This window comes from Chanodichthys erythropterus, chromosome 4, assembly GCF_024489055.1.
Source record: "Chanodichthys erythropterus isolate Z2021 chromosome 4, ASM2448905v1, whole genome shotgun sequence".
In the NCBI taxonomy this organism is placed as follows: domain Eukaryota; kingdom Metazoa; phylum Chordata; class Actinopteri; order Cypriniformes; family Xenocyprididae; genus Chanodichthys; species Chanodichthys erythropterus.
In genome coordinates this window covers 16921454-16933732 of record NC_090224.1, presented here as the reverse complement: position 1 = coordinate 16933732, position 12279 = coordinate 16921454, and the positions used below count along the sequence as shown (strand labels likewise).

General features: G+C 35.6%; 1 protein-coding gene and 1 long non-coding RNA gene across 12 annotated transcripts in view; both read right to left on the bottom strand.

Annotated features, from left to right (window-relative positions):
* afdna (afadin, adherens junction formation factor a) overlaps window positions 1–2033 on the bottom strand; it is a 125987-nt gene extending 123954 nt beyond the window's left edge. For 7 of the 11 annotated variants that reach the window (XM_067384319.1, XM_067384323.1, XM_067384325.1 and 4 more), the window contains exon 1: window positions 1694–2033. In XM_067384319.1, the coding sequence (XP_067240420.1) occupies window positions 1694–1792 (99 nt within the window). In that variant the 5' untranslated portion in view covers window positions 1793–2033. The remainder of the gene's footprint in view (window positions 1–1693) is intronic. The other 4 variants (XM_067384327.1, XM_067384324.1, XM_067384328.1 and 1 more) reach the window with 1 other exon arrangement.
* Window positions 2034–8408: 6375 nt separating this feature from the next.
* On the bottom strand, window positions 8409–11860 carry LOC137018527 (uncharacterized). Its single transcript, XR_010894915.1, has 5 exons — window positions 11615–11860; window positions 10566–10655; window positions 10328–10417; window positions 9012–9098; window positions 8409–8889 (listed from the first exon to the last, which is right to left on the bottom strand). It is a non-coding gene; the product is annotated as an uncharacterized lncRNA (long non-coding RNA).
* Window positions 11861–12279: the final 419 nt, after the last annotated feature.

The following is a 12279-nucleotide window of genomic DNA, read 5'->3' as shown; positions in this document are numbered from 1 at the left end:
AGTAAACACCAATGTTTCAAAGGTAAAGCAACCTCCTTATTTAATGGGTTGTTTACATAAATTACTCCTTACATAACAGCAACTCATTCTCAAGTGAGAAATGCAAAGCACTTTACACTTAACATCCCTAGCCACAGCCCAAAACGAAAAGAAAAAAATAAATATGCAACCATTTAGATTGCAAAACAACACTGCATACAGTATGTCATGGCAGAACCAATAACAATTATTATTATTATTATTATTATTATCATCCGAAAATGCATTATTTATATAATATATATATATATATAATATATATATATATATAAACTGAATATCCACATATTAATAAATACAATATGTGCATTATATCTATGCTTTGCAAATAGAAATTCTCAATAGAAGATCTGCACATCAGTTATTTGAAAGAATAATCAGTACTGGCTGTAAAACAATTATAATATTAGGCGATCTAGTTGCTATACATTGTGCCAGTGGATAAAATATGACAATAGAAGCAGGCTTGCAAATCGGCTGTCACAATTGGTTGGAGGACTAGACGATTACGTCATCATTTGCTCTTCAACACTCCTGCTGATCTTAGGAGTTTGTGCTCTTAAAGGGGGTTCTCGGAGGGGTTCTGTTATGCATTGTCCACTTCTTCCTAATCACCCTCTACAGACCAAAACAAACCTAATCTGGGCTTTTATTATGTCACATCAGCAGGTGCTCGGGGGGCTCAATATCACTTTTGCATGAATTATTAAGGGCCAAAGAATATTCTCAGAGCCTATGGGGGTTTCCAGTAAATCAGCAGGAGAGACCCCCGACCTGATGCTTTAGCCCCAACCCCCTTCATTCAATGCATTCATGCACTGCCCGCCTAAAAACACTAATTCCCTACCAATAGTGGCTTGCAACCCAATGCATCTGCAGGTGCCAAAGTACAAGAATCTACGCAAGAAAACCAATACGTGTTAAACACCCCATTGATCGCAAGCGATTGTTTTCGAGATGCATCTAAAACACGCTGATCTAATATTTAAGCAAAAATAGTCATGCATTCTCATGCACCAGAGTGACAACATGCATGACATTCAATGACGCTTGCGTTTTAAATATCTGTGGGCAAATAAATGTACAACCACCGGTGCATTTCAGGTTACATCATTTATATGGCTAGTTTTGGTCAATGCTGACCATCGACACATCTACAGTTATATGTTTATTACATTCACGTACCATCTACAACCTCAAGCAACATCTTCCAGCTCTATTATGCAGCTGGTCTGATCTAATCTGACAGTTTTGCATGCAGCTCTGCTACAAACTGCAAGCACCGATTTTATCCCTGTAAATGAACACCGTCTCGTGCACGGTAAGAAACGTTTTAACGTACAAAAGACCAATGCAATGCTGAACAGCAACAGGGACCCAGCTAAAAGTGCTCGCGTCGTATTCATACCAGACTATTATGCTTTACTTCACCTTTATAACAGGCATAACCTGTCATTAACTGACTCAAAAATACATTAAATAAATCATAATAAACATCCTGTCGCCACTTAGTCTTTTAAAAAGATAATATATGACATATCAAGCGCACGTTTCTTCACTATAACACTATCTGCGTGCTGGGGGAATGAATCTCGCGGCACGGACAGCCAGGAGCTCGTGCGGCCTGTGCTCGCTCGCGGCTCCGCGGACTCACCTCAGTCGGTTGGCTGATCTCGAACAGGTCGAGCCGGTTGGCGTTCCAGTGGTTGATGATGTCGGCGAGTTTCCGCCGCTCCTCCTCTCGGCTCCCCATTCTCAAATCCCGACTAATTCTAGTCAAGCCGGAGAGAGAAACAATGTGCCTATTTCCTCGCTGGTTCGGTTTTATCCACTCAAACGGGCTTCTAATCCGACGACCTGAAATAAAAGTAAATCTGTTACACCCAGAATCTGGGCTTTCAAAAGCGGTTTCTGTGGTGAGTGTCGCTCTTTCCCGCAGTCGCCGGTTAATGCACCTCAGCTCTCGTCAACCGCTTCTACTGTTTCCGCGTTCCCTGCTCTCGTTTGTCTTATCGCGCTCCGTGCGCGCTCCCTATGGCAAAGCGGTGGGACTGACTGGAGCTGTGCGCGCGCCCCCTATACTCCACACAAAATTCACGAGGGACGCTGACGGCTACGAGCATAGAAACAAATAGTGCCAGGCACTTACTTTTCTCTCTATTCAAAGTACTTTATTGTGCACGCGGATGTCGTTTGATTAAATTATACACTCTAAATAAAAAAAAATTAATAAAACTATTATTTAAAAAGGACTGTATAAATTGAACCCGAAGTATGTTGGAAATTAACATTTATTAAGTTTAATGAATAATAATTAAACAAATATTTATTAAATTGCTTATTAATAAATGTTCATCTTTTGATTATTATTGTTGTCTCTAGTAATTATGTGTCTGATTTTTAATTTCAAAACCTTTTTTGGGTTCATTTTAAGCCAGCCATATAGTAATTTTTAAACAATAGTTGGGTTAAATAAAACTGCCCAGCACATTGTGCAAACATTTAACTCAACTGTTTGGTTAAAACAACCCAATCGCTGGGTTTGTCCATTTTCAACCCAACTTGGGTTGTTTTTAACCCAGCATTTTTAGTGTATATTTAAAAAAAGATTTAAATAAAAAACTATAAAAATAGTTTATGCATTTGGAAGCCACAAGGTTGCTCAGTCAAACGGCATTATCATAGACCTGACATGGCCAGCTGTGCACATCTGCAAAGCAATCAGCTCAATGAAGCAGGATGATCCACCATATAAAACTAATTCAATATGAGCCTGTTACATCATCATAGAGCTCTGTTCCTTTGTGCACCCGAGAAGTACTCATTTCAATACAATACACTTAAAATCTGAAGTTTGCAAAGACATTTTTTAAATTAGTAGTGCTTTCCAAGATATGGTTTTTCAAACGCCTTGGCCCAAAGTATTAAACATTATGTAACTCATCCCGAACCATGTGGCTAGTCTACTCACATTCTTCAGATGACGTGAAATACTTTGGTTTGTAAACAAACATGTTAACACAGCACAATGACCCAAAAGAGACCAGACAAATCCGATACAAAAAGCATCTCTGATTTACATTTTGTCTGGTCTCAGTTTTACAATGCTGGAAGATTCTGTCTAGTGCTGCATTTTAGTGGTCTGGAGAGCTAGACATCAATTGTCCATCTGAAGGGCAAATTAAAGAGAAGATAGAGTGGCAAATAAATCATTATTTGCTATCTAACTGATATGTGCTTTGTGAGTCAGCTTTCTTTGTGGCAGCTTTCTTCACTTCAATCTATTTCATATTGATGCAGATCCTGGGGCAGAAACTGACAAAGCACAAATGGAAAGATCTTATTAAAAGTGCTGTAAGTGATTCTTTTGAAAATCAAACATAGAATATACCTGACAAATATGACTGAAAAATGTGTCCTGGGAAATCACAACTGACAGTGAGACTAAAAATAATCAGAAATTAGATTTATATATTTAGAAAAATATATCTCTCTCTCTATAGATTTTACGTTTTCGGGCAAAATATCCATTATAATGTAATTTTTGCTATTTATATGTAGAGATATGGAAAATTAAATAATTATATAAATAAGTTAAATAAAAAAATGAATTGCAGTTTAACGCATACCTGCAAAAAAAATAAATAAAAATTGTTAGTGCATTTTCTACCTATATTGTCACCCAAGCAACACACTGTAAATAAGAATTGTTGGTTTAACTTAAAAAAAAGTAAGTTACCTGCAGGTTGCAGTTCATTGAAATTAAAAATTTGAGTTAATACAATGAAGGCGATTGGTTTAATCAACAGAAACTCAAAATATTTTTATCTGAACCACATTATTTAAGTTGATTTGACAAAAGAAAAATGTTGTGATAACAAATCATGAAAATAATTTTTTACAGTGCAGTTGCACTTATAATCATTTTCGTAAAAATAAGGTTTTATTTCCTGTTGCTTATCATGATCTTGAATCCTGTAAATAATTTCCCTGCCTCTATTTTAGTGGTGATATGTGGTGATATGTAGTGGTGAGGTCAAGGGTAACAATAAGCAAATCACAGTGTCTCAAGCTGCAATATCTGTGGCAGAAACAGGAAGCTTGTGGGAGCCAAAGCAATATGGTTTCCTGTTGCGGTTTGCGGAGCCTCTTTTTAACACCAGTTTTATTTTATCTCCCTCTTCCACACATGTACATACACACACTTACTTTACAGCTCAAGTTTAAGACTGAACTTTGAACTCAGAAATGTTCTTCTACAGACATCTGAAAGCACTTAGAGGATCCTTATATCTGCAGCCTTCTTCTGTGATAAGAATAGGTATTATACTGTTCAGAAAAGAAAGCTTATGATCTGTGCTCTTGCAATAAAAGCAGAGGAATGTTCATGCTGCAGGGTGGAGGGGGAAGGAAGGTGCAACAAGGGCGACATCCTGCATCCTGATCCCTCCTGCTGCCTCGCATATATTATCTCATTATATTCATGTAGACAATTAAGCATCACTGACATCAGAAAGACGACACTGTATGTATCATGCCAGATCTCTAATTGGAATCTCTAATTGGATAAAAAATGTAATATATATTAATATATTAATTAATATAACAATATAACTATATATATATATATATAACTATATATATATATATATATATATATATATATATATATATATATATATATATATATATATATTCTGATTGGTCAATAGTTGTGTAAAACACGGCTATGACCACTTCACCCGACAGTTCTGTGTATCACAACACAACACCCTTAGCAACCACTCTTAGCAACGTAAATTGTATGTTTTCCCATGACTGACAGCGCTGGTCAAAGCATTTGTCAGTTGCGTCTTGTTCCGTGTTCACAACAATTCGGTCTTTTCAATGTAAAAATTTTTGCGACTGAGTGACTCGCTCATAAAGACAGTCTTTGCCGCCATCTAATGGCGTAATAATGTAACTTCTGTTGCTGTTCACGTTCAGGGACTATTTTTTCCGGCGGAAGGAAGGCTTTTAGTGAAACTTTATTTCATGAAAGTTGCATTGATACATGTTTTTGGCTTTAATATTTGTATTGTGTGGTAACCGTTTTATAAAAGTGATAAGGTACTCGAGGCTAGTGCTGTATAATATCGTGCCTAACGACGCCCTTCAGCCATGACTTATTCACGATACAGCACAGCTTCTCATACTTTATTGCTTATATACTGTAATCGAACTTGTAGGGTCATAAAAACAAATATCCCCTCCGGACATCACTTTTGGCCACTGCTGTATACTAAAATGTATACATTGAGCAAAACTACTCCAAAACTATAGGCTAAATATAAATACTATATAGTAATAGAGTTTTGCTCAATGGATAATTGCTCTACATTTTATTCCCCAACTGAATATTTCACTGCAGTAAAACTGGTTGCGACATGCTGATATTACTATAAATGTGTGGTGCTTTCCTTGTAAACCCAGGCAAAATACAAAGTGGTGAATAAGAAGTTAGGAACTCAGCGTCTTGAGAAAGTTACTCTTTAGGGACAAAAAATGAAAGCAGCTGTTACTAAATATGACACACCCTGAGCTTCTCTGGAATATCATCCATGATTTAATAAACTCCATCTCTTTTTATATCAGCTTGCTCACAATGGTAATGCATCACATTTCCACATTAAATATTTAATGGGACCGGAAAAACATACTGTGCATTTTAAGTAAAAAGAGTAAAAGCATAAATGCATTAATCTGCTTTAAAGGTATAGTTCACCCCAAAATAAAGATCTACTCACCATCATGTTTTTCCAAACCTGTATGAGTTTGTTTCTTGAAATCTGAACACAAAAGAAGATAGTTTTAAAGAATGTTGGTAACCATACAATTGACGGCACCCATTGACTTCCATAGTATTTTTTTTCCTACTATGGAAGTCAATGGGTGCTGTCAACTTACCAACTTTCTTCAAAATGCCTTCTTCTGTGTTCAACAGAAAAGAAAGTAACTCATACAAGTCTGGAACAACTTGAGGGAGAGTAAGTAATGACAAAATGTTCATTTTTGGGTGAACTATCACTTTAACTGCTAAAAAAATAATTAAACCATAGCTATTAATGTATCAATTGAAATGTTGTCAACCCATTTTACATCCATAGTGTGAAATATTTATGAGGGAAACAGAATTATTCAGTGAATTTTAAATCATAATGTCTCATTTACAGTAACACCAGATATTTCTATTTTACCTCCAGGCGCTTCAAGTTAAATATGATTTACCCAAAGCCAAAAGTGTCTAAATGGACAACACAATAAGAAACATCTCTGCTTTGTCTCACTGATCCACCCAGTCTATATGTAAGTCATTGAACTCAATCCCAATGAGACTAATTATCCACCATCTTCTGCTCACGTACATCACATTTTCACTGAATCTCACATCAAGACATGAAGCTCTATTTCGAGACCTAAAAGAAAAAGAAGACAGATCTGGAATAAAACTTAATTCACTCTTAGTGTCCATGCAGTGGAGTCAAAGTTTATGTATTTAACAGTGTGGAGGAATGTGTTGAAGCATTTGACACAGTCAGCATATTCTGCAGAACTATAATTATAGGTTCATCCTGCTTTAGTTGGCAGAGTTCAATATTTGTGTAGTTCTATGTCAAATTATTTGGCTATGGAAACTTAAGCTCTGTACTTCTCAACATTTTGTCATTTAACATATACACCTGGTTTCACAGACAAGACTTAATCTAGTCCTAGATGCATGTTTGAGCTGTTTTAGCTGAAAGTAACTTGCCCTGACATATCTTAAAATATGTCAGAGCCATTGTTTTGTCTCAAGATGCACAGCAGTCATGTTTTTTTTCTAGGGCACGTTCATAAAAGCTACTTAGATGCCCTAATTGAACTAAGGCCTAATCCTGGCTTAATCTAAGCCCTGTCTGTGAAACCAGGCCATAATGTGATATTCCTTAACAAAATATCAAACTTCTCATTTTTACAAGATAATTTGATTGCTACATGTTACAAAAATGCACAAAAAATACAGCCAGCAGCAAACAACAGCACTTGCAAAGTCAAATGGAAATTAACAATGCACTTTTTAGATAATAAAACTCAACTATAGTAACCCAGCTAACAGGGAACATTATCAGAACGTTCTTTCTCTCAAAGTTATGAGCAAATTCTTCCAGTAATGTTAATTGAATGTTAAGCTATCTAGATATTTAATTTGAGTTAACCGGCCTTTAATAATGTTCTCAAAATGTTACAGAATGTTCAGAGAATATTCAAAAGTAACATTCCCATAACGTTCGAAGAACTTTCATAAATAACATTTTAATAACCTAATGGGAGCGGTAGAAAAATCTATATTTGTTAGCTGGGAACACACATACACAACATGCAAATTTACAATGAAATATAATATATACCCAAACCAGTTTCACTTTTAGTCCTAGCAAGGAATCAGATTTGACCCCAGTCGCAAAGCTTGGTAACATGTAGCACCAAAAACAATGTTTTGTTTCTAACACAGAATTCACCTTCATTTTTAGGAGTGGCCCACAAGGCCTGTTGGGAAAACATGCAGTTTACACAGCTGTCCCACACATCCTAATGATGATGAATATTTCCATCACACTGGAAACTGGTTTCAGTTGTTCCTTTAGTACTGTTTAGGGGCAAATCCAACTTTAGCAATACAATAATAGTCTGAATAGATTCTTGTACACATTCACAAACAAAATACATTATTAAGGGGAAAATTACAGCTAGAATGTGGCAGTTTACTGATTCATTTCTATTTTAGGCATTAATATAATTAATATAAGGTTACCACACATATCTTTCAATTTCCATATACAGTAAGTACACTCAAAAAAATGATCCTTTAAACCTACTTAATTTTATTATGGACAGTGGTTCCACACAAGCAAATTGTTTTTTATTAACATTAATAGAATTTTTTTAATCTATGTAAAATTCTTGTGTTGTGACAACACAACTGAATGAGGACAAATCTATTTAAAATAGTAATGTCAAATCAAATCAATGCAATTGCTTCCCTGTAACTTAAACTTGTTAAGTTTAGTGGACATGCTTTAGTTTATTTAAAACCAGCCAAATATGTTTCATTCAACCAACAAAAGGAGGTTTGTTTCAAATAACTCAATTAAATTATGGACAGTGGTTCCATCCAATTAGGTTTTGTTACTTTAACTCAGTGATTTCTATTTAAAGTAACTCCCTTCAAAGCAGCATTTATTTGTGTGTGATAACCTTGTAGAGACAAAAAAAACACAAGATATGTAACAAGTTATCAAACTGTATTTGTCAGTTGCAATAAACTGTTTTAAACAGCCTATTCAGTCATTACATTCAAGAATCTTTAAACTTGTGCAAATGCTTTTAACAGTCTGATGTAAAAGTAATTTTAGATAATGTTAGAATCAAAAGACTTCTGCAAACTCAAGAAAGTGAAAATTAACCTAGAAAAACAAAAACAAACAAAGGATAAATATAATAAATTTTTTTTTTTTTATACAAATTTACAAAAAAAAAAGTGTCCAGATGGTAGTGTGCTCTTCAATGCACTTTATTGGATAACTTGTTGCCATCAATTTTTGCAGTGCTTTGAAAGTATACCTGAATCCAGGAGGGTAGCTCAAATTCAGTCCATATTTTAGTCTCATCAACATGGCTGTATATGGCATATGGGACACTGCTAAGGTCTGAAGAACCTTTTGCCCCTCTAACACCACTCCAACATCTGCTAGGCTCTCTTCTATATCTGCACCTTCCAGTCTTATGAAATAAATCCCCATCAAAGTCTTCTGAATCGCCTCCTGTCCTGTCCTAGTGTGGATATTAAAAACAAACAAACAAAAACAGTACTCTTAAATTCCTGTGTATTAACTTTAACAAAGCATTTAGCATCCTTGAAAATAAACAACATTTTAAAATGCACATATACTCACCATATACAGATCAGACTGCTAGGGCCTTCTTTCATGTAGACACAGAGAGATTTGATTGTGCACTCTCTCTTCAGTTCAGTCACCATTCTAAAGATGCAAACAACAACAACAACATTACCCAAATATAGCCTTTAAATATAATAATTCACCTTTCCATAGGATTACCCTGCCATTGCTCCCATCATACTCAACCACTTTCAGTTATCCATCCTCCTCATGCTTTACATCAGGGTGTGAAAGCTTGCTCTTAGAGGGACTGTTCTGCAGAGTTTAACTCAACCCAAATTAAATGCACCTGAACCATCAATGTTTTTTTGAATTTTCAAATAAGAACAAAGTGTTAAACTTTCAGCTTGCGCTGGGGTAAGTTAGAGCTAAACTCTGCAGAACATTGTCCATTAACAATAGTGTTATACATGTAACATCTGTCAGTTACTTTGCATTTATTGTATTTATCATGGTAATAAACAATCTTATATCTGTTTTTTTTATGCATGCTCATGACCATAACCCCAGTGAGAAAATATTGTTTTAAAGGGTTAGTTTACCCTAAAATTAAATTTCTGTCATTTATTACTCACCCTCATGTCGTACCACACCAGTAAGATCTTCGTTCATCTTCTGAACACAAATTAAGATATTTTTGCTGATATCCCAGGGTATCTGATCTACTCAAAGGCAGCAACGTCATTGCACCTTTTGACGTCCAAAAAGTTAGTTAAAAATATGGTTAAAGTAGTCCATGTGACTGCAGTGGTTCAACTTTAATGTTATGAAGCGATAATAATACTTTTTGTGGTCAAAAACAAAACAAACATTATGACTTTATTCAACAATTTGAACTGTCATCCTTGTTTACATCCGAATGCCAACTTAGTATAGGCTGAAGCTGAACACGTGCATTTGATGCTGACACAGGAGTCAGCCAATAACGAGCTGTTATTCGGACGTAAACAAACAGAGTTCACTACGTATGACAACAGTTTAAATTGTTGAATAAAGTCATTATTTTTGTTTTTGTGCAAAAATAGTATTCCCGTCACTTCATACCATTAAGGTTAAACCACTGCAGTCACGTTGACTATTTTAACCATGTTTTTAACTACATTTCTGAACGTCAAAAGGTGTAATGACGTTGCTGCCTATGAGTAGATCAGATACCCTCAGATTTCATCAAAAATATCCTAATTTGTGTTCTGAAGATGAATGAAGGTCTTACCGGTGTGGAACGACATGAGGGAGAGTAATGACAGAAATTTAATTTTTGCGTAAACTAACGCTTTAATTCAAGGTTTTTTGAGTGTAGTTTTTCATACCTGTGTAGTGGGCACCAAGAGATGTTTAATTTTTTGTCCAAGGACGACTCCTCAATTTGCAAACATCAGTTTTCCAGAGTATCCATCCAGCTTGACAACGAATGTTGACACCAATGGGATAAATTTAAAACAAAGACGTTATGAAGAGCAGGTTTAGCAGTTTTATTGTGCCAAGCCATGGGTTCTAACTAACTACTTTTATTAAAACCTAAAAAGACAAATACAGTGCTTCACTTACCTTAGCCAAAACGCCATTTTCTCCTTCAATAAATCTCCTTCCTTTATTTCACCAAAGACAGTGACGAACTCCAAAAACCATGATGAAAAACTGTCATAAAAAAGTAATATCAGATAAAATGTCAAAATGTATGCATCTGCAAGGTGAACGTGGCATTATTTGTACAATTTTACTGGGACTTGCATAGCTTAGAAACTACACTGGGAGGTTTTAGGAGCTAAAATGCTTTACCCCATTTTCACAGACTAAAATGCATATTTTAGCTGTTTTGACTGAATACATTATACATGATAAATCTTAAAATATGTGGATGTCATTGTTTTATCTAAAGATGCACACCAGTAATGTTTTTTTCTAGTTTACGTTTATAAAAGCTACAATGCCCTAATTGAAATAATGCCTAATCCTGGTTTAGCCTAAGCCCTGTCTGTGAAACCAGGCCTTAATATACCAAGACTGTGATAATCAAAGACCAAACTCTGAAACACAATTCCAATAAAAGCAGATGAGCCCAAAATATCAACGCAATGCGTTTAGTTACACGATAAGCGTTTTCCTCCCATGTTTTACATGCTTAACATAGCTATTAATACCGAAACAGCAATCTAAAAATATCAAATTCTGATGATGATGATAGCCTAAACCACATGCTATTCGTGCAGATTAACCTAAAATATGAACGACGTTTACGTTAACTAAACGCGTTGCATTCATATGCTGGATTCATCTGCATTTAACGTTAGTTTATTAATAAGGTGCGTACTGAGTTTTAACTTTTAATATCACTGTCTTAGTGCATGAAGCCACGTAAAACTTTTTCAAGTTAAGTTAAGCGTTTTACACAACAGATTAGTGTAACAAGTACAAGTATGTTACAAATAAACACGCATCTTTCAATCGCATGGAATCATCCATTAATGGCACAATAAACGTTAAACAATAAAGTTTAACACAATATTCAATATCAATATATTAAAAACATCCCAGCGCAGACTTTGTGAAACACTAACAGAAATTAAAGCCTTTAGATTAACTTTTTATTTTCTTACCTCACTGACTGACGTCTGACGCCATTCACCTTGCCACCTCCTTCGCGCCGTCTTCATCAAATACGTTGGAAGTCGTCACATCCGGTTTTTTGAATCGCTAACTTAAACACTTTACATTAGTTTAACGACTGATAATTAAGTATAGTGGAAATTGGCACAGTTTCAGTTAATGAAACGCAATACAATAGTGTTTTGGTGGGAAAAGAAATGTATGTGTGTTATTTTAACAAAACAGATTAGGGTAAAACCAACAGTGCTGCAAAACCATTTTTTTGAGTGTATAGTAACAGTAAGTAACTCTCTACTTTTGCTTTTGGGTAACTGACATGTTTAAACAACATTGTTCCAACCCCTTTTTAACCAATGACTTTCCAAGACTTTGCAGATTTAAAAGCCATGGACTCATTTATCAGTTCCGTGGTAGTGCCCGATCAAATTTTCAAGGCTGATTGAATGTAAAAACCTTCAGTGTTGAGGTATGAGCTAGCACAGACTTCCTAAGCTAACAACCAAATGGTTGCCAAATTGGAGCAGCACTCCAGTAACTGACACAAATTGCCAGCCCTTGGCCTGTGATATAGCGTTCTGCCGGCACAGCTGTGTTTGATATTAGTGCGGCTTTACAGTGAGACAGCAGAGGCCTCGGCGCCCACAGAGCCAGAGGA